This window comes from Anser anser (genome assembly GCF_964211835.1).
Source record: "Anser anser genome assembly, chromosome: Z".
In the NCBI taxonomy this organism is placed as follows: Eukaryota; Metazoa; Chordata; class Aves; order Anseriformes; family Anatidae; genus Anser; species Anser anser.
The window spans coordinates 84495142-84517797 of record NC_139723.1 but is presented as its reverse complement, the minus strand read 5'-3'; the positions used below and the strand labels follow the sequence as shown (position 1 = coordinate 84517797).

At 39.1% G+C, this 22656-nt stretch overlaps 1 protein-coding gene across 3 annotated transcripts in view; it reads left to right on the top strand.

The window, feature by feature from the left end:
• Window positions 1-22656, top strand: part of EPG5 (ectopic P-granules 5 autophagy tethering factor) — a 50990-nt gene that overhangs the window by 6009 nt on the left and 22325 nt on the right. For 2 of the 3 annotated variants that reach the window (XM_083816033.1, XM_083816035.1), the window contains 20 exons: window positions 551-624; window positions 2879-2987; window positions 3488-3602; window positions 4072-4222; window positions 5135-5290; window positions 5641-5798; window positions 9147-9301; window positions 9700-9840; window positions 10043-10207; window positions 11427-11549; window positions 11926-12185; window positions 13922-14062; window positions 14615-14759; window positions 15554-15751; window positions 16302-16412; window positions 17249-17368; window positions 18961-19127; window positions 19326-19553; window positions 21192-21315; window positions 21726-21870. In XM_083816033.1, coding sequence (XP_083672159.1) covers window positions 551-624; window positions 2879-2987; window positions 3488-3602; window positions 4072-4222; window positions 5135-5290; window positions 5641-5798; window positions 9147-9301; window positions 9700-9840; window positions 10043-10207; window positions 11427-11549; window positions 11926-12185; window positions 13922-14062; window positions 14615-14759; window positions 15554-15751; window positions 16302-16412; window positions 17249-17368; window positions 18961-19127; window positions 19326-19553; window positions 21192-21315; window positions 21726-21870 — 2986 coding nt within the window. The remainder of the gene's footprint in view (window positions 1-550; window positions 625-2878; window positions 2988-3487; window positions 3603-4071; window positions 4223-5134; window positions 5291-5640; window positions 5799-9146; window positions 9302-9699; window positions 9841-10042; window positions 10208-11426; window positions 11550-11925; window positions 12186-13921; window positions 14063-14614; window positions 14760-15553; window positions 15752-16301; window positions 16413-17248; window positions 17369-18960; window positions 19128-19325; window positions 19554-21191; window positions 21316-21725; window positions 21871-22656) is intronic. The other variant, XM_083816034.1, reaches the window with a different exon arrangement.

Sequence of the window (22656 nt, the reverse complement as noted above, 5' to 3'; positions counted from 1 at the left end):
TTCCCTGGAAAGTTAATTAGCTGGGAATATTTCAAGGGCAAGGAGAAGGGTTCACTTTGTATAGACCAGAGGGAGCGTAGGTATCCACAGGTGTCAGGGCATTGATTCAAAAAACTTGTCCCCTCCAAGGGGGGAAGATGTAGGAAATCTAGCTGTAGGAAAAGATTGCAGTTATGCTAATAGGGTAAGGCGAGCCATGAAATAGAAGGGTGACTGGAGGTAGCATTGGAACTTCTCCTGTGCTCAGCTTCCCACTGATGTGCAGGTGTATGTGAGAAGTGAAGGAAAGTTGTCTTTCTGCGTACCTTTTTGATGTTTGTTTCCTTCTTAAATTTTTTATACCAGTACTCTATAGTACCTAATACTGCACCATAGCAAGACTTCCTCCAGGGTATCGGAACTGTCTTTTCCACTCATTTTTTGGTCAGACTAAAAACTATCCAGAAATGCGAAACCCAGAATATGAATTTCTCTGGTAAAACTGATTTGCCTTTTGTTTTACTTGGATTGAATTTTACTTATTTACTTAAACTTTTGCATTTAATTCCAGATCAAAGTCTTGGATAACCCATCAGGTGTCTTTCATTTCATGCAATCTCTTGCCTTGCTTATGTCTCCTGTCAAGTAAGTATGGAAATATAATTTTATAAATATGATCTGACGATTTAATAGTAGAAAACATGATGGTATAAAATCTTCTTGTACGACCCTGAAAGCACATTGCAGGCGAAGTCATAAAAGCAGGCACAAATATGAGATTCATGGTTAAAGTCAAACTCTTATTTTATTTATTCACCTTGAAACACAGCCTTGGCAGCACGTTCTCTGACTGCACGCGGTATGATAAAGCTTTCTTTTAACTGTCAAATAGCTTGTGATGGCTGACTTTTTTTTTTTTAGTGAATTCTGAAATAGTTCTTGCAGTGGATGGTGGCCTGATCAGAATTCAAGGCCGTATGTTGCAGAGACAGCATAAAGGGTTTAGTAAATTGGTGTAGATGCTGTTTGTATTTCTTATTTTTCATGCTTTTTTATCTAGAAGTAATACATGATGCTAGAGATGCTAGCTAATGAAATTAATCATTAGGGGAAAACTCCTGTTACGTGCTTCAGATAAAATGCATAACTTGCCCTGACCCCCACCCCCCCCAACAGATTTTAGTGTTGAAGAATCAAACTACTGGTATCTTGATAGTCTGACCCTGTGTTAACTGGGACTTTGATTAGTGTACACTGTTGTTTTAAAGGGTTTTGTTTTACATTTCCTCTCTAGAGCTGCTTGGGGAAACAAATGTGTCCTGAGGGTACATGTATTGCTGCTGGGTTATTATGCTTGTGCTTTGAACGAGGACTGATTCAAGGTGTGCAGGGTGGCTCTCTCAACTGTTTATTATGCAGGAATGCAGAGACTTCAGTGGCTGTACTTACTGTTAAAGATCTGACACTTCTGTTACAGCTGCTGTGTGTCAGGAACCCGTTTCACTTCTAAGCCCCATTCAGAATTGGATACTGGTATTGTGAAATTCAGAATTGTGAAACTGTTATCGTAAAGCTTGTATTTCATTTCTAATATGTTTGCATTATCAGTGTGGCTTTGGACGGATCAGGAGGGTGATGTGGTGCCAGAGCTTTTGTTGCATTGTGTTCAGAGTTCTGCTTGTACATTTTTCCTTTTAAAAGGAAGTTATAAGTTAAAATTTTAACATCTGTATAGCCTTTCTGCTTGTTCATTTAACTTGCTGGTATATATCTGAACAGCTGAAGATATTGATGGTATAGAGTCTGAAAACTAGCATCCCAGCCTTACGGTGGTCTAATATATGGAATTGAAGCTGGCTTGAAGTGAGGCAACTCTTTTCCTGGAAGTTCTTTAGCTGTGGTAGCTCGGTGTACCTAAGCCCAGTCCTCCTAATGTTGGCATGGCATCCAGCTAATGCAGCTGTGGCAGTTCTGTAGTGGAGCTAGCCTATGCTTGTCCTGCTAGTCATTGACTCACCACGTGATAGCTTTAAATAGTTGTTTTAGAGTACCTCTTCCGAAAAATCATATCCTTTTATTTGGTTTCAGGGATTTTTCTTGCATGAGGATAATAGTTTTATTTCTTGCATATTAAAATATGCTTTCTGTACAGGGCTGACAGCCATTTATAGTTCTCAGAATATTGCAGACTGTGAGTCTTGTAAGGCATTAGGTTATTTGGCACACTTGTTCGTGAATCTGTTTTGGATATTTTCTCTGGTATGGGTTAACCTTGGTAGACAGCCAAGTGCCACACAACTACTTGCTTACTTGCCCCCTAGTATGGGGAGGAAAAAATAAAAGGTAAAAGTACAAAAACATGTGGATTGAGATAAGGACAGTTTAATAGGTAAAGCAAAAGCTGCGTACACAAGCAAAACAAAACCAGGAATTCATTTGATGCTTCCTGTCAGCAAGATGTTCAACTGTTTGCAGGTCAGCAGGACTCATCATGCTAAAGGGAAGACAAACATCATCGCTATGAATGTGTCTGCTTCCCTCTCCCTCAGCTTTTATTGCTGATCCTGATGTCATTATGGCATGGGATATCCCTTTGGTCAGTCTGGGTCACCTGTCCTAGCTGTGTCCGCTCCCAGCTTCTTGTGTAACCCCAGCCTCCTTGCTGGCAGGGGAAGCAGAAAAGGCTTTGACACTGCAAGCACTGCACTAACTAGAACATCTGTGTGGTATCAACACTTTTTTTCATCACAAATCCAAAGCATAGCACCATACAGGCTGCTGTGAAGGACACTAGCTCCATGCCAGCTAAAACCAGTGTGATCTCTTAACTGAAATATGATGAAATTCTAGGTTTCTATCATTCAAATTTTTGTAAACTTTATTTTTTTCTTTAAATCAGAAATAGGGTGGAGTTCATGTGCCATATGAAACCAACTGAAAGGAAAAGCTCCTCTTCCTCTGGGAAGGAATCTGGAAACTGGACACTAGTAGATGAAGGAGGAGAAGAGGTATAGTGAATGATGTTTTCTTTTTGTGCTTTGGTTCAGGCTTACTGTATTGATGTTGTGAAGTGGAATAAGGAAAACTTAACTGCTGTTCAGATTAAAAGCATCATTTGAACCTTCAATCTCTTTTACTTGCCTTTTATCTCTGTGATATAACTGTAGATGGAGTTTCCAGAAGTGAGTAATGAGAGATTGAACTTAAGAGTGCTATTGCATGCAAAAAGCATGGAAATAGTGCATTTGAACAGTTGCTTCACTGCAGAATCTGTGTTGGACTAGCGTAGCATTGTCTAGTTTTTCTTTCTAGCTGGCGAGTGCTGTTGTGTAGGGGCACACAGACAGAAATTTAGGAGCTTCTGTGCACGGAAGGCAGAGTTCGTTTGTACTTCCTTTGTTTTGCAAAGCAAGCTGGAATTAGCACAGTAGCGAAGCCCTTCTATCATGTGTTTTATTGGTAAAATTAGTATTTTTATTAGTAAAACTGACTTTGAATCCTTCTATAGGATGAGGATCCTGAAACAAGTTGGATTCTGCTTTTGGAAGATGACTTGATTGCCCTGTTGTCACAATTCCCTTTTCATGAACTGTTTCAGCAGTTCCTTGGGTTTAAGTCTGCAGGTAATGAGCCAATAAAGTGTTTCTCTTTATTTTGCTTTTGTTAATGGTATCAATGACCACAAAGGCCAAGAATGCTACTGCATTATGAGAGTTTTGAAGTGAACTTATACAGAACCTGAGCAACAGCTCACAGACTAAATAAATATAGATGGAAATGTATGTTATTTGCATGGGATAATTTAAAAAATTACAGCAGTACTAGTGTGCAAGTATTCTATTAAGTCTCTGGACAAGTACATGAAGATAACTGCTCGCTAGAGATCTTATAACTTGCATAGATGATTTGTACTTTGATACTTAACAGGTATTTATCATTCATTTCATAAAGAAAACAAATTCACTATCTAGCTGGCAAACAATGAAGGTAATTTTTGTTGCTTAAAGTGCTTTTGAAATTACATTAAAGTTACTTAAGTATCCAGAATTCATGCATATTTTTGAGACTTGCTTTTTTCTGTCTTGGTCTTAGGTACTTATTTTCCTGAAAAATCAACTCCCCAGGAGATGATGAAGATTTTTGCTTTTGCAAACTCCTTAGTGGAACTTCTGTCTGTGGGGTTAGAAACATTTAACAGAGCACGGTACCGACAGTTTGTGAAGCGAATTGGTCAGCTAATAAAGTAAGAGCATATATCCTCTGTGATATGGTTGAATCGTTTTCATACACTCTGGTTTAATATTTAGAGCTCCTTAATAGATAAGTAAATAAACCCAAAACATTTCTTGAGTAGCTTTTGTTGGGAGAGTTGGTCAGTTTAGAATTAGCTGATGGGTGAGTCTGAAATCCCAGAGTCCTTGACACTGAAGCTGCCTGTGAGGTGAAGAGCTACAGTCTAAATGCTGTAGCTACAGAAGAGCCAGGTGAGCTGAGGAACACTGTGCTGACTTCTCTCAGGGTTGTGAGTGGGGTCACTGAAATCCAGCAATTTCTCTAATTGCTCCTATTTATAACTGGTGTTACTGCCTTCTTTCTGTGGTAATTTAGAATTTTTTTATTTTTCTCTAATTTTCTCCTTGGAAAATCCTTGTTGCACTAAGCAAATGTAATTGGAAGCTAGAAGTTGCTCTTTGTTTCTAAGTCTTTCAGTCTCTTTACTTGGCTTATATGAGTGTGTTGTTGAGGGGGATGTAGTTGAATCAAGACCAAAGTTGGTTTTCCTTTGTGCTAGTAGAGTGAGAACTTAGTGTAATTTTTCCTGTATGGGTTTTTAGCGTGTATTGCCATTTCATAAAGCAGGATTGCCTTAAGGCTTGGAAGTTCACATACAAATTAATTTGATATAATAGAATATTATGTATTTTTTGCTTGCAAAACCAAGGAAAGATAACAGGAATTTTAGGCTAATCCTGTCTGAAGTGCAGAGGGAAAAGTACATGCTATTTATATGGCAGTTTCTGGAAATGAAGGGTTAAACCAAGGATTAAATATGTCTCCTGGAACTAGACCAGAGTGTAGCTGCACATGTCTGTGTCTTTATCTGGTGATTACATACTTAATGATCCCTCTGCAACTTTGTTGCCCTGTTGTGTAGGATGACACTCTGTCATGTGAGTGACCACTGGGCGCAGTACGTTAGTGGCAATAAACAATATGGATCAATAGCGCATCCGTACTCTCTGGAGAAATTGCAACTGGAGTTCGATGAGCTGTTTTTCAGAGCTGTTCTACATGTTCTGAAGGCAAAAAGGTAGGCTGTCCGATGTGATTGATACTGACTTCATCTTGGAGTGAGATACTTGAAACCAGGAATTGCATTAGTTTTAAGTACTTCGTGGTTTCAACAAGACTGCAGTATGCAGGATTTTTCAGCACACTGGTAGCATCAAGATGGGGAGGAGCTGCACTTGAATTCTAGCATCTGACAGAAGCTCTGGGGAATTGTTCATTTCAGAAATAGGTTAACTCACGATGAGAAGTACTAAAACAAATCCTCATGTTCCTAATTCTGTTGTATAATGGAGTTGTGGGCGTATGGCTCCTTTTCAAACGTTGGGATTTATCAGGGTGAGACTCTTTGCCTCTCTTCAAACCTAACAGGCTGGGAGTCTGGCTCTTCATGTCTGAGATGCCTTACGGAACATTGTCCAGCAACATGCTTTGGAAGCTCTTCTTTGTCATGCACTGTGCAGAGAGTGAGCACCTGGAAAAGCTCTGCTCTTCCCTACAACCTGCTGACTGCAAACAGAGGCTCAAAGGTAGAATTCCTTCATTTTTACCAATTTTAATAGATTCCACTACAGGTGCATCAGCAACAGGTTTAATTCTTTGCAGGTTCTGCTGTTAAATACATCCTTGGTACCATGACAGGTCCATAGGCCTCAGAATTACCATGGGTAGTTCATGGGCTTGCAGCAAGTGTTTGACCAGATGCTAATTTTAATGGGAATTAGCATGTCTACTGTCCTTTTAGTTTTCTGTTTGTCAGTGACTGCTACTGGCTGCTTCAGGAGTGCCATGTAGTAACTACATTTGTGTGTTTTCATATTGAGTTGCACCTTGACCTTCAGCAGTCAAGATGACCTTCAACAGAGACTTAAATCCTGAAATAAGGAGTTATGCATCATGCAGTTTTATTGTGAGCTGTTGACTGTTCTTGAATCTTCAGCTGGTGATAGCTGTATAAATAACCCCATCCTCCTTCGTTTCCTAAACTTGGTAGTTCTGGCTTTAGTAACTTACGTTGCTGGATATCTGCTTATCTTCACAGTTGCAGATGTTGCCCTTATCTTGTGCCTTTTTTGATGCTTCTCTTGTCCTGTGTGCCACCATTTCTTTCTGTTTTCACTGTACTTCTGTCCTGTGTTGATATCTGCAGCTATTGTGGTGGTTTCACCTGTAGCAGAGTTACTTAAAAGCCAGTTTGAATGCCACCTTCCCTTTGTCTTCTTTGTGGAAAACTTACTCAGGGACTTGATTGACAGGGAGTCAGGTAAACAAAGCAGTAACTCCTTACTTCACAGTCTCTGTTCTCTTGAGGTTTGCTCTCGCTTCCTGTCAGTTTTACTCTTCAGCTGGGTGATGGGCCAGATAGCTATCACCACATCAACCAAGTCTTTTGATGGAGAAGTAGAAGAAAAGGGTGATCTTCAAGTTACTGAGTATCTTAACTCTGCTTAAAACTCAGCTAACGTTTAGGGCAGCGCACTCAGAGTGGGAGAGTGGTATCAAGACTCTAGCTGTGTGTATTTTATGAAGTGCTGATCTGTTTTGGCTGGCTTGGAGCTAATCAGTAATAGTTACGCTGTTTCAGTGAGGACAGTCTTGTTTCTGCAAAGATTTTTTTTACTTCATCTCAAACAAAGAACATAATATGATGTGGTAGACTGCAGCTCTGACACAAACAACCTTTTTTTTTTTTTTTTTGGATCAAGCATTGTTTTGCTTCTAGCTAACTTTTTGTGTTAAAGTCCCTGGTATGCTGATGCAGGATATTTTTATCCTCTTCATTCTCTTCAGTGGTTTATGTCAGCACTCTCGTATTTTTTCACAAATGTCTAGACTGGCAATATTAACAGTTTTTAGTGAAATCCATCTAATCTTCTGAAATAGTTTATTTTGCCTGACATTTACCAATGTAGTGCTAGCTTTATTTCCTGTAATTCATACCCTAATAGACCATGGAATTAACATTCTCTTGGAAGAGTGCTCCTTTATTGATATTGATGGAGATGTTGTCGCTCCTCTGTGAGACGAGATGGAGTCTCTCTTCTTCCCTTGCTCACTGTCTGCGTTCCCCAGTCCCAAGACGGGGCTTGGTGGGAGTTTGTGAGGTTGGCACGGGGGACTGCGGTGTGGAGCCCAGGAACAGTGCAGAGGAGGATGTGGCTAAAGCAGGAAGCTGGGTGGCTGTGGAGATGAGTCTTGCTGCAGAGAAGGTCTAGGGGCATGTGTGCTCAGCAGCTGGCTCCAGCCCTCTCCCTTTCCTGCTATGGTCTTTGACTTTACCAGATCCTTTCTATCTTCTCTCCTGTCTCCCTCCAACTCCCTTCATTCTTGCTTAGCTGATCTATGCGTAATGAAACACACAAATTGTGGTGCTAACGTGATAATGTTTGCAGTTACTAGTTCATTTGTTGCTTGCCCATTCTACCCCTTCCTTAATCTGTGGCTCATTCTGCTGGGTCTTTTTATGTAATAATGACCTGGTCATCTTCTGTCCTTAAGCATTACCTTAAAAAGAAACAAACAAAAATAGCTAAACAATGTAAAAACAAAACAACAGCAACAGCAAAAAGCTGCTGCTAAGGGCACAAGGTAGTGTTAGGTAAGGGAGATAAATGGATGGGGTATGTCTATTGCATTTGTCAGGAGCGAGATTTACGTTAGTATATGGAAAAACTCTTTACTTAAATTGCGTGATCCTCCAGCACATCATTCATGAGATGGATGCATTGGCTGTACAAGTCTGAGCTTCTCAGGTTGAAGTACATTTGAAGATTCTTGAAAGCACCTAACATGGAATCTAAGCATAGTGGAAGTGTGTAATCACAAGCGTGCTAAATGCATGCTTCTGCTAGTTGAGTAGTTGAATACCACCAGTGCTTGTTCAGTGTCCTCGACTGGTGTGAGAAGATCACTGTAAACCATTTCTGCTTGTATGTTAAGCTTCAGAGGAAGTAGGCCATTATCAAAACCATTTTACCGCTCAAGGTCAGCTTTTAATGCGTACTTTGCTTTTCCACGCAGACGCTTCTTTTTTTTGAAGAAATTAAAAAAATGTATTTTTCAAGTCCTGTTAGGCTTTCTTTGTGCTCTTCCCTTCCTGTTGTCTTCCACCACGAGAGATGAAATGTTTGGCTACTTGTCATTCCTATGTGTAAAGAAGAGACCTCCTTGTGCTTCTATGCTACTTCAGTTCTCTGTTTTCAGATTTTTCCAAGCTAGTGTATTCAGTAATTTTGTTGTATTGAGTTTGACAAACTGAAATTGAGCTTTTCTTGTAACTCTTGGACATATTTTAGGCCCAGAGCTAGATGCTTTCAGTATTTCTATTTGTAACCAGCATAGAATGATCTCCCTAGTTTAACTACTGCTTGAAATCACGTTATGTGGAATGAGCAGTGTCTCTTGTCTTGACTTGATTAAAATCTCTCTGCTGTCCATGTGCAGGCTTAGTTTTAATCTTTTCTTGACTGTGATGCTGATTGAGGATGGAATCCTTTCATGTAATTTGGACTTTAATCTGTAGAATTAATTGCTGCAACCTATAATGGAAGTTGAAATGCTGATAACATGTTTAAAAAACAGAGATTCAGGTAGTTCTTCCTGTGGGTGATCAGCACTGCGTAGTTGAAAATAAATTTCCAGCTGTTCTTGAAGTAGGCTTAGCTTTCATTTTGATTTACTAGTTTATTTACTGAATTGCATGGGCTCACTGCATATTACAGTGTTTCTTGCACCTGTTTTTTTAAGTCAGCTGGTACAAGAACTTCTGAAGAGAGGATGCTTTATCACTCATTCCTTCTCTGGTTTTGAATTGTGTATAATTGTATAAATACTGATTATGTATGTCAGATAACACTTATACTGTGTGACTTTTCTAGAGCCACAGCACCTTGAAAGTTTTGAAAAGTATCTCCAATCAATGAACTGCTCAGAAGAAATTTGTCTGCTTACCACATTTGCTCAGATGGCACAAACCAAACGGGCTGATGTTGATGAGGATTTTGTCAAAATCATTGTTCTGGAGATATATGAGGTGAGAAATATTACTGGTCCATTCAGGAGATGGATGAACAATGCTCTCATTTTTTTCCTAACAGACTGAAGTGTGAAACATTTATGGCTTCTATAGTTTGTTCAACTGCAGAACTAAGAGAGCTGCCTCTGAGGTTTATAGTTTAGTAGTGAATTAAAATATCCTAAAGTGCTTGGTTCTGTGGAGGAAGAACAGTAGTCTTGAGACCAAGCCAGAATGAAATAAATGAACAAAACCATGGTCTGTTCTTTTTTCTCAAGTTTAACTTGTAGCTCTGAAATTCCTTGTGTACAGGATCACAAAGAGCAGTTTGGTTCTGTATTTTCAAAAACAGGTTTTATTGCAGTGTCAGTGAAGATCAACCATGATGAGTAACTTCTCTCTGCTCATCTTCTCAGGTGTCATATGTTAGTCTTTCGACAAGGGAGACATTTTCAAAAGTTGGCCGTGAACTCCTGGGAGCAATTGCCAGCATCCATACACAGATTATATCTGTACTGCTGGATAGAGTTAAACAGACTATTGAGAAAGTTGGAATGGTAAGTTCTTACCTCTGTCATTTAAAGCAGACACCCAGTTAAAACTAGGTAGAGGTTATACAGACCAGGTACATAGTATGAATGGATCAAGTTAAAAACCTGACTGTTTTTTGACTATATCACTGTTTAAGGCCTAAGGGTATAGTGCTGATTATTGTTCCCTACTAAGTATTGAATACACTTTTTTTCTGTTTTCTCAAAGGTTTCCTTGTATCTGTTTAAAGAACTGCCCTTGTACCTGTGGAAGCCTTCTTCATCTGAGATAGCACTGATTCGAGACTGGTTACTAAATTACAGTCTTACAACGGTGGAGAATAAACTCGCCTGCATTATCTTGGAAGGTCTAAACTGGGGATTTGGTGAGCAGGTACGTATTAAACAGGAGGCCTGAACCTGGGCAGTTTTTCAGAGGAAAAAGTGTTATTCAACCTGGGACTATTAACTGAACTTGAAAAAGAGTTGAATACTATTGACATGACTACTGTATCTTTGAAGGCTTGGGATGGGAAATTCACAATAACTTTCTAGCCTTCTGTTGGTATTCTGTAGTACTGTAGTTGAAACTAAAAGCTTTAAGGAGGAGTTCCTTCTCTCCTAAATGAGAAGGAAATAGGTGACAAAACAGCTGACTGGATATTTTTTGTGAGTCACTTGATTTAAGATATCTTTGATTACAGAAATAAAGGAATCCTCCAAGTGGTGTGCATGAGAGTATTCAGGTACTTTTTTTTTCCACAATGCACAAAAACTCAGTGATTGAAGTAAAGAGCTTTCAAAGCCCTGAGCATTATTTAGATGGCCAGAAAACATTCCATAGAAGGGTTACTCCAGGAGCTTCATCTGGTTGGCATTCAATCCAGTCTGAATGTGTTTTTTTTTTCTTTTTGAGAGAGAACCAGAAAGAAAGTTAGGAAAAATCCTTTTGCCTGTGCTCAGCGATACATTTTAGTATTGTAATCTGTGCACGTGATCATACTGAACTCTTCCCTTTGCTCTATTGATACTTGGAAATGAGGTTTGCCTTACCTTTTCTTCCCATTTCTTGATGACACATGAAAACAAAGGAATGGTAGAGAAAATTTAATTATGAGGTCTTTGCTTTGCAATAACAGTCACGTCAGAGTTGGGGAAAAGAGTTCTTTAATAGTTGATCAGAGGAATTACTATGTTTTGATACAATTTGTAGTAGGTTCTGATTATTCTATTTTTGTTGTTTTTTTAAGGCAAATTTTCCAGTGCTTGTACCATATAACTTATATTTATGTATCTATGGATCTTTGGATTGATTACTGTAAATCCCATAACGCACATGATCTAATGATTATGATCACTTCTGGAAGTAATGCAGCTGTTTTGCTTTGTATTGCCCAATATGATCTTGTTATCTTTCTTTGTTGGGCCAAAATTCTTTGTACTGGTGAAAGTTTTGACCAAGTCTTGCAATACTTATTTTCCTTCTGGCTGTGTAAACTAAGGGTTATTTTTAGTGCAACTTAATCATATGGTTGTAGAGACCTTTTAAATGAAGCAAAAGTTTTTTTTGCTTTTAAATGAAGTTTTCCTGTGATTCTTGATTCTGTTTTTAGCAGGATACTCTTCATCTGGATCCAGCTGTCCATTCTGAAGTTGCATTGATGGTCCTGGAAGCATACCTGAAATATCTCTCCCAGAAACCATATGCTGGGCTGCTTTCTGAAAGCATAAAACAGGTATTTCTTCAGATTTACAGGGAAGCTAGTGATAAATAGGAAGAACTGCAGGTGAAGACTTTGCTTTCCTTTCTTCCTTTTAAGAGCTATGCTGTCTTGGTACTAGAATGTTATGATAACCCAACTCTCAGTATTTTTCCACCTACAGTGCTCTCTGGAAATAATGCTATTTTTTGTGGAATGTTTGTACGAGAAATGAAAGTTTCAGATTGGTCCCCTTGTAGGTTTATATTGTTATTTATTGGTATACATATTGTTAGGGTACTGTGATAGAAGAAGTCACTCATCCAAGCTGTCCCAAGTCCTAGGCTACTGCTGTACGTGCTGTAGCATAGCTGTGCTTCCTCTTATTCCTGTTCCTTCTGCTTTCTTGCAGGTCTCCTACTTAGCCAGCATTGTTCGTTATGGAGAAACACCGGAGACTTCCTTTAACCAGTGGGCATGGGGCTTGATTTTGCGCTTGAAGCTTCACAGAAATGACCGTGGCATGCAGCATGGCTGGCCTGCAGTGCCTGTGTCTGACAGTATGCTCGACATGACGGAGTCAGTCACGCTTCACCCCCTCCTGAAGGCTGTTAAAGCTGGCATCCCCATCGGCTGTTACCTGGCGCTGGCCATGACCATGCTAGGTCATAGGTAAGCGTGCTTTGTGTTTGCTTTGGAGGGATGGTCCAGTAACTGGTGAGCTGAAGGCTACCTAACATCTTACGTGAGCTTGAAGATGATAAATGGCTTCTGATGCAAGGAATTGAGCAGTCTTCAGGGACGTGCATTTTTGAACAATGTGCCAGTTATTTTATTTCGCTAATACTAACTTTGGCCTCTCCACATTGGGGGGAAAATAGTGATTAGAAATAATAGTGAAACTGAGGCAATATTTCTGGCCATTTCAATCGCACTAACTTTTAACCACACTTACTGAAAGGGTTGTCTAGTTGGTAACTTTTTAGTAGAGCTGCAGCAGAACGTTCAGAAAATAGTGAGGAGGAAACCACTTGTGTTGACAATAATAAATTAAGAGCTATATAACCTTTCTACTGAACCTCCCAGCCCTGACTGTGTTCCAACACAGTTGTTTCCAATGCTTTCAGCTGTTTTGTAAGTAATGCTCCTGCGTATAATGAAGTGTAACATTAAGATTATATTATAAATAATAATAAGTGATTAAGATACAAAATCAGGGATAGATTGGATTAATAATCTTTCCCAGGGCTGTACTTATTGAATCTATGGCCTCTTTCTAAATCTCTTTGGCTCTTAGTCAAAATTCTGAATAACTTGTTTTCTGCGTTGAATGTTGCTTTAGTCTTCAGAGACAAGTTGTCTTGGATTTCTTCTTCCTCAAGCCATTGCTTGATGCTATGGTTATGCCATAGATGCATACAAACTTACTAATAGTACTAGATCAGTTTGAGACTAATATGAGGGTAATCTGGCTTGAGGGTGGAAGCTTTTACATGACTGAACACAGATGAAAAAACAAGGAACCTCTTTGCTTTTGATATTTTTTTTTCCAAAACGCTCTGTATGGCCTTTTGAAGAACTATCGCACCTCTCCTATCTAAACAATAATGCTGATATTTATTGCACAAAAGTGCAAAATTAAAGGTCTGTAATAAATGCTAGTGGCTTAATGCTGTATTTCATAGAATCACAGAATATCCCAAGTTGGAATGGACTCACAGGGTTCATCTGATCCAGTCCTGCATCCAGGTCATTTATGAATATATTAAGGACAAGTGGCCTAAAATGAAGCCCTTGGGAACCCTACATTTTTGTGACTGCACAGTAGACATAAGATTAACATTTTTCATTTTGTCCTAATGTGCAACACTTTTCCACTGTCCAAGCTTGATGCAGAGCAATGTGCCATATCAGCTGCCAGTAGTTTTCTGTAAAAGGGTAGGATTCATCTTATCTAATCATAACTAAGTATAAACTATAAGGTAAAGTCTGAGCTTCATCAGTAGGTAGTGCAGAAAAATGTCCAGAGGATCATCCATCCTAAGGACATGTCAAAGGCAGATAATAGGAAGCTCGGAAACTGATTAACAAGGTTAGGCAAGCACTCTGAGTTTTAAATTGATTGAAACGTGGTGAAGGCACCCATCTTCAGTGATCTCTTTGGCCTTTGAAAGAGAGGATGTAAATCCCCCAAAAGACTGGAAAGATTAAAAAAAAAAAATAAATCTGCCAGCTATTGATTTACATGGCAGCTGAAGAAAAAAACTCCGTATTTAGGTCTGTAGGATTTCAAAGATGGTGTAAATGTATCAATGTCTTTACATCTCAATTCATAAAAAACGCCAACATCCCACGTCCCTCCTTACGAATAGTCTACATGCTCTTCCTTATTTCTTTTGTTTTGACAGCATTGAGAAGTTCTGTGCTGAAGGGATCCCTCTCTTGGGTGTACTCGTCCAGTCTAGGTATCTGAGAACAGTAGTCCACGTACTGGATAAAATTTTACCTGTATTTTACTCTTGTCAGTATTATCTCCTGAAGAATGAACAGTAAGTTTCATATGTTCCTGATATCTTTATTGCTAAAGAAAGTGAAAGCTAAGATTAACTGTTAAATGTATCATGTCTCATTCTGGGTTTCGTGTTCAGCGAGAACGTGACGTGATGGGGAAGAGTGTGTGGTTTCTGAGAAACGTTGCCTTTTCCAAAAAGCTGGGTAGCAAATGCAAGCTACTTTTTGCTATTTGAAAACTCAAGGTGTATTGCTATGCAGTTTGGCCATACTTCAAGGCTTATTATGCAGTGCTACCTACTGTTCAATTCTCAGATTTTGGGATTGCCTTACAGTTTCAAATACCTTTAGTCCAGATAAGCTGACTTGAATTACAGTCTGCCTTGAACTCTTCATAATATTCCTATGATATGTTTAAAGTGGAGCAAGTAACTTTGCAGCATCATTGTGAAGCAAAATTCTTGTGTGTGGGTGTCAGCAAGTGCTGTTGTGCTTCATGCTAAAGTTTTAAATTCTCCAGAAGCAGCTCTTTTATGTTTAAGATGTAAAATAAATTTTAAAATTAATTGAATTTAATTTGATATCTCTAGGTTTTTATCACATGTTCAGCTCTTTCTTCACCTGGATAGCGGAGTCCCTCAAGGCATGACCCAGCAGGTTACCCACAAGGTAACACAGCACTTGACAGGAGTGAGCTATGGAGAAAATGTTAAGCTGCTCAGTAGTATGATACAGGTAAGAAGATAATGTTTAAAGAAAAAAGCAGGGGGATGCTTAAAAATAGGTAGTTTTATTTGACTGAGTTTGTGCTTAAAGTTAGAAAGAATGCTGATTGTGGCAGTTCTGCATCCATAGAGTGTTCTGCACTAAGCTTGAAAAGTTGGGTTTGGTTTCCTGAAAGAGTTTGGCTTAAACTTGCTTAAGAATGGCAATGCATTAAACACTGGAAATATCAGCTGTGCGTTCAACTTCTGGAAAGACAGATTTTCTGGTAACAAAACTGTCTGAAAAGGGAATGCAATACACAGCACTACTGTCTCGCCTGTGTTAGCTGAGGAACGGAACAGATTTACTGAATGCCTTGAAGCCTTGCTTTTGTCCGTTAACTTAAAGCTATGGTATGAAAAAATGTTCTTGTGTTAGAAAACTGCAGTATTCTTTACTAGGGTTCAAGAACCAAGGCCCACTGCCATCAGAGAAGGATATGGACTAAAGAGATATGTACCTATTGTAGGAACAGCAGGCAAGGCCTCACACATAGGTGTTGTTTGTATCTGCAGTTTGCAGGGGGTCCTGCTTTTGTGTCTGTTTCTGCTGATTGTGCAAGATGTGCAGATCTCCAGGCTGCAGAATCTCTTTTGGAGATTGGAGATGATAAACGTGTTTTCACATAGGTATAGAGAGCATTGCTGTGTATTATTTTAAGGGTAGGCCCACAGCCTCATGCAAGTTAAACAGCTCTTCAAATAATTCTTACGCTGTAATTCAAGCTGAAAGCATTTGAACAATTCTACCCTTTAATTTGGCAGACTCACATCTTCCTAAGCAGCCAGCCAAATGGTGTGGGGCCGGCTGCAGTACTGGAGTTCTGGGTTCAGGTCCTCACCAGCCAGCAGCTGTGGCACAGGGACCGGGCAACGCTCTTCCTGCTGGATCACCTCTGTAAAGCTGCTTTTCAGTACAGTCAGGAAGACTGTGTACAAAAGCTGCTTTACCAACAACACAAGGTAAACGGGTGTGGTGTGTTTGGGTGGCTGTTGAGTAAATGTCAGTTCTTGAGTTACTTATTCTCATTTTGATGTGAATCTGCTTTCCTGAAAGGTACCGAGAACAATTGTAATAATGCATGATGTGGTTATGCTATCTGGTTTGGTTCCGAGTAGCTCAAGTTTAGTGGAATAAATTATATTTTAATAACAATTGAAACTACTTGAAACTCAAATTTCATTCAGAATAATTCTATAACAGTATCTTTGTGGTCTTTGCATTTTGTATGTTCAATAGTATATTGAGAACAACAATAGAACATCATCTGTTGGAAAATAGTCACTATAAAAACTATAAAACAATCTTTTCACTGATGAGAAATGAGGTACGAGCAAGGGATTCGGTACTGGTTGGCTGAGCTAAGGTTGGGAAATAGTCATATGAGGTAGAAAGGAACATGGATAAAAGCAGCATGATGTCTCTAGTCTGTAAATCATCTGTTGAGCTTCTTACAAAATAATAATAGTTTTAATAAAATAATATAATAATAAAAGTTTTGTTTCCTTGCAGAATGCTTTAGGCTATCATTGTGACAAAGGTCTGCTATCTTCGCTTGTAAGCTGGATTGTGGCAGGCAACGTGACGCCATCCTTTGTTGAGGGAAATGCCAACTCCTCTCAGGTAAGTGGAATCATAGAATGGGTTGGGTTCGAAGGGACCTTAATGATCATTTAATTCCAACCCCTGCCATGGGCAGGGACACCTCCTACTAGATCAGGTTGCTCAAAACCCTGGCCTTGAAAACTTCCAGGGATGGGGCATCCACAGCTTCTCTGGGCAGTGGGTGTTTTTTTCCTGCTTTGGCAAGTTGTTGCAGATTTTCTGTTGTTCCCTGTTTTTTCATATCCCTCTTTCTGTGGGCAGTCTTGTGATAAAATCCTAATTTAGCGTAAGAGAATGCTGCAGATTTATTACACTAAAGAGAACATGAAAAATTTTTCAAAGTAGAAGTTTGTCTGATCTGTCCAGGAATTCATACAATAGGATTTCTTACTTAATAAGAATCTTCAGTTGTTCTCAATTATGTTTTCTCTCAATAATTTAAGACTGACTCTTCTCCTAGATCAGTCAATTTTTGATTAATATTTTGCTTTCTTTCTGCTTAAGAAAGTTCCTCACTGAAGCAAAAAGAAAAACAAAAAACCTGTAGTACCCCAGCTGGAAATGTAGTGCATATGGGAGAGAGGAGATCTTGTTTTACTGTATCCCTCTGAAACTCTCAGGCAAATTCTATCAATGGTCACTGGTTTCCCCTTCCTTTCTCAAAATAATACAATATACAAAAAGGATGTGTGAATGTAGGTAAAGAAACTGTTTTTCTTGTGTCGATGTGACAATACTCCTTCATGTTTGTAATGAGAATCTGGAAAAGACATACACTTAAGAAAACAACAAGCTTCCTGATCCTGCACCTACAATTTTATTATCAATATTTCCATTATTATTGCATTGTACAGGTCTGGTTTTCATGGATGGTGTTAAATATGGAGTCAATATTTGAAGAAGATTCGCAGCTTCGCAGAGTTGTGGAAGGGGAATTAGTTATTAATGATTTAACTCCTGATCAAGCTTTAAAGGTGAGCAAATTGTTCATCCTCTTAGAGGGCTACTGTAGAAAAGTGTCCTTTTGTATTGCATAACTTTTATCTCCTGTGATTTTTCTTACCAAGACAAAGGCATAACTAATTCTTTATCTGCTTGGCTTTCCCGGAGAAAATATATGTCAAGGATGCTTTCCTTCGTATTTTGAGTTGAATACTCAAAGATTACTATATAAATCTGTTCATAATACATAATTATTTACAGAAAGTTTCATTCAGTAACTAGGGTTTTTACATGATTTCCTGGGTCATCTGAATGCCTTCCAATCTTTGGTGGATTTATTCTGTGCCACTGAGATGGGTAGTGCAGATACTCTTAATTTACAGGCAGGGAAACATCTCTATGTCAAAGATCATTTTTCAGATCTGAATTTTGCAAAAAAGTCTCGGCTTTGGAGTTTTACACTTATTTGTTGCCGTATTTATTCTCTGAAATATTTTCCAAAACTGGCAAAAAAGTTTGTTATTAAGGCACAAAGTCAGGTGTTCTTTAAGCCAGAGTGCAGTGTTTTGCAGTTTTTTGCCCAAATTCAGTGAGAAATTCTGAATGAAACAAGTTGAGAACAAAGCTGTCTTGTCTAGAAGTTTAAATTCTGGACCGTCCTTCATCTCAACTGTTAGTGTGTTTTTTTTTTTGAAGAATTTGGTCTAGAAGTCCTAAGAAAGTGGGTTTGCTTGGCTATAGCCAGACTGCTACATGTCTTGGTTATTTGGAGACAAGTGCGGAGAACATTTGTCCCTGGGCTTATGTGTCTCAATTTCCCTGGGAAGCAGTGAGATGGTGTGTGGGGACTAGGTGGAAAAGCGTGCTGAGGGTTTCTGAGGTCTAACATGGGGGGTGAGGTAGTGCCAGGATCTTCACTGAGGCCTGGGATTTCAGAAGAGTTCCCCTGATAGAGGCACAGTTCATGGGGATTTGCTCTATGAGTTTCCTGTGATTTTAGTTTATGGAGTTAGCATTCTGTGTTGCTAATAGTGTTCTGCTTTCGTACATTGCACTGCCTTTGTTCTGTGTTTGCAGGAAAAAAAACTTTTCCTTCTGTATTCTTTTTTCACATTAGTTTTACTTTGTCTTAGGTGTTAAGGAGGGCTGTGTAGAACACAGTACGGAAAATTGCTAAAATTGGTAGCATGATGTAGGACTCTACTTCCTCATGTAGCTTATGACTTTATTTTTAGTGTTTTGAACATGCCATGTACTTCACATCTGCTGCCTTGTTCTCTAACACCACCTTCTGGAAGCTTGAAGAAGTATATACCTCTTTGAGGAAGAACTCTTAACACCAACCGCGCTTATGTTGGGTTTGCATCACAGTGATCCCTCTGTTTGTGTTATTTTTTTTGTAAGTGTCAGAGGTGTAGCACTGCTCTCTAATAGCTGTCCAACATAACTGTTAGTTGGGTAGATTCCCTCTAAGACCTTGGAACAGATACACGAATGGATCTAAGTTTTCTGCCTTGGAACTGCTGAATTTTCGTGCTGTGCTGATCTGTTGGGTTAGGATGTGATAGCCTGTTACAGGAAACTGCAGCAGCAGGGCACCTGACTGAAAACATTGTTTTTGCAGAAAGCCCAGATCCAGTTGAAGCTGCCCATTGTACCTTCCCTTCAGAGGCTAATGATTTACCGCTGGGCTCACCAGGCCCTTGCTACACCTGCTGATCACCCTCTCATGCCACTAATCTGGCAAAAATTCTTTCTGCTTTACCTTCACCGACCAGGACCACAATATGGGTGAGTCTGATCATGAAGGCTTCAAGAAAAATAGCAAGCACTAATATGCTTGCCCTTTAAACGTGTTTAATTGCTTCACACTGAGAGCTCAGCTGAAAGCAGTAGGTATTGGCAACTTCTCCAAAGTCAGTTCATTTGCAGACATTCTGATCTGACACTTGCAACAAGACTTTGTTTTGCTGTTTTGTTCTTTTTTAGATTACCTGTAGATGGTTGTATTGGAAGACGATTTTTCCAGAGTGCAGCTCATATTAACTTATTAAATGAAATGAAGCAGCGCTTAATAGAGGTAGCAGACTTCCACCATGCTGCCAGTAAGGCTCTTAAAGTGGAGAGTCCCGCAGAAGGCAGCGAAAGATCACTGGAGAAGGCAAGCTGCTCATCAGATTACCTGACTTCACCGGAATTGCATAAGGAACTTGTCAGGTAAAGAACTCCTGCCCAGTTCAGCCTTATTCAAGACAACCACCTGAGCTACTAGACTGCTGTGCTACCAGTCTTAGCCATGGGAGATGTGAAGGGATGTGACTCTTGGCTGACCTAGATGTACCTAAGCACTTGTTATATACCTAGTCATGGTCATATCTGTTCCTCTGATACAAGTTGTTTTGTTTAAGGAGGTTGACTTTGCTACTGAAAAGTAAACATTGTTGAGTTGTCGGTCTCCTTAGGGGAGAGATACATATATTTTTTTAAATTAGTGGCATCCCCATGCTATTAAAATAGTTGTATAGACACATTCATAGTCTTGTACATGCTTGTACATACAAGTAGCAGCTATAAGTAATGCTTTGCATATATATCTGTTTGGCAGAGTGGGACCCCAGTTTACATCTGAATACAGCAGGGAAGTCAATAGGGACTTCAGCTCATGATTCAGTTAGTGCAGTTTACTCAGTGTGCTAACGCTGAGCTGCAATAAATATATTGTGTGCTAGGTGGAAAGAGGTACATGGTACATCTGCTTAATCAAAACCTTGGTGAAGAGTCTCTCCTCATGCTGGAGTAGCCTGCAGAGATGTTTGTGGCCAGTTACTGCAACTCAGCTGAGAAATTCTCATTTCTGTAAGCAGTGTCGAGTAGGTTGTTTTTAGGAGACGTGAATCTCTCACATGATGAAACCATGACTATGTTGTTCAGAAGTCCATGTTTGTTTAGGCAGACTTCTAGTTTTGAGAAGTCTACCTTCAGAAATATTTGTAATGTTAGTTTCTAAGAAAGTCCAGACACAAAGGATTTCTACACTCTCTCTTAAAACCATAGGATTCTATAGCCAGGAAAATCTTACACTTAGGAAGTTTAATGGCCACCTGGACAGAAGGGAAAATACTACTTGAATTCATCAGGGCTCATGCTTGGAACTGAACTAGTTCCATTTTCTCATCAGTGGATTTATACTGAAAACAGTATTAAATATCACAAGCAAACTCCTACAGTGCAAAGATTTAGTGACATTCTAGTACTACTCTGGATTCAATCAAGAAAACTTGGATTCTATGGCTAAAAAATGGATAGGCCTTGGTAGAATTATGCCAGTGAATGAAGAAGTATGTTAAGAAGAAGTATGTTAGGAGAGGAAGAAATGGGAATAAACTAGGTGTGAATTTGAGTCTGAAAAGAATTGGAAGATGTAACTCAGCTCAGGTGTAAACTTTCAGAGCAGGCTTCCTAGACAAGTCCTGGTGTGATTGCTCAAATATCTATATTTTTTTTCTTCTTTGGTCTTATGGGGTTATGGATGTGATTCCCTAACACACAGTTCTGGTCCTGGGTTGTGTGTGACTTCAGAATAAACATTTTCCTCTTCACAATTTTTCCTGTTACTCTTCATTATTGCACTTCATGTATTTGTAAGTAGTTTCCACTGCTCATCCTTGAAATGGCACTTAGTAAACTAATCACAAAGCATCTGAGAAGTCCGAATTTTCCACTGTGTCAATTTGTAGCATGATTTGTTGCCTTAACTTTAAACCCCAGAATAAGACTACTCTGTATGCTTTGCATGGGCATACAATTAAAATTAGTATTGACTATTTTTTTTTCCTGTTTTGTTTTTCTTCTCAGGCTTTGTAATGTTTTTGTTTTGTGGTTGGAAGAAGAGAGCTTTCAGAAAGGAAATACATACATTCCTTCTTTACCGAAGCAATATGATGCACATAGACTTGCTAAAATCATGCAGAATCAACAGGTGAAGTACTAATGACACTGGCAACATGGGATCTAAATTCACTTCATTTGTTAAAGTGGGCTGTAAAATTGTGCTATGATGTTTTAGACAATTTTGGTTTCCTCTGTGTTCCTTTTTCAGGAAATGAATCGTAATCATCCCTACCTGTTCTTTAATTTGTTAGTAATTATACTATGTGTGTTTGTCAGATTTCTTCTTGAAGTGTCATGAACACTTTTCAGTGGCTTGTCTGTATATGTGATAAAAATTCTGCAGCAGTTTTCTTCAGTTGAGTTTTTTTCTTCATAGTGTTTTCATATAACTTTAAACTGCGGGGTCTAGTTTTAGTTGTTAACTCCCTAGCTACTGGGATGGATGCACAATATATGGTAATAACCAAAACTGTAATGATTAATTCTTCTACACTTTAGGACTTGTGGATGGAGTATGTCAATATTGAACTCATCCACCATGAGTTTCAGGAAGCTATAAACCTTTGGATGCGGTCTCAACTTGAATCACATACAACAGCTAATATTTCTGCAGGGCAAACAGATTTCACCAATCCTTTGTCAGGTAAGAGATAAGAATAATATTAATGATACCCTGGTTTCTTAAAAAACATAACATTTTCACTCACAGACATCATTAATACAGCTTGGTTTGTATTGGTACAGTATTTTACACGATTTTCATGGTGTTCTAAATGAAATGCTCATATATGAGGCTATCATGGTTCCTGGTTTAAAGCATGACACATCACAGAACCACATCATGCGGTGCCTAGAGCTTTGTGAGTGGGCTCTGCAAGGATTGTTCCACACGGAGCACGCATCAGACAGGCTGAATTTTCCTAATGTGTAGATAAAGACAGTTGCAAGCAAAGGCAAAAAACGCTATAACTAAAACCAGAAAGATTCTCTCATTTTTTTTGTTTGTTACTAGTACATTTCCTTGTTGTTTACTTGGAGTTCTGGCACAGTGAAAGGGGTGTTCTAGCCTCTGAAAGGGATAATAATCATGGTACGTACATTAAGGATGTGAGAGAGATTCTTGGTGGGCTGATTAATAGGTGAGTGAGGGAAGGAAATAGAAGGAAACTAGGATATTTTTATGGGTGAATTTGTACTGTTTAGGCAAAGAAATTGAGTGGGAATCAGCAGGAAAAGATCTGACCTGGAAAGAGATTGTGCTTTGGGAAGGATTTGGATCTGACGAGACTAGAGATGAGGATGAATTTTAGGGAAAGAAGATGAATTTGGCTTAGGAGGAACTAGGAGCCTCTGTCAGGTGAGGAGAATAAAGGAGGTGATAAGAGGAAAACAAAAAATCTGGAAGGTAGGAGTGTGTGTGTGTGGGGGG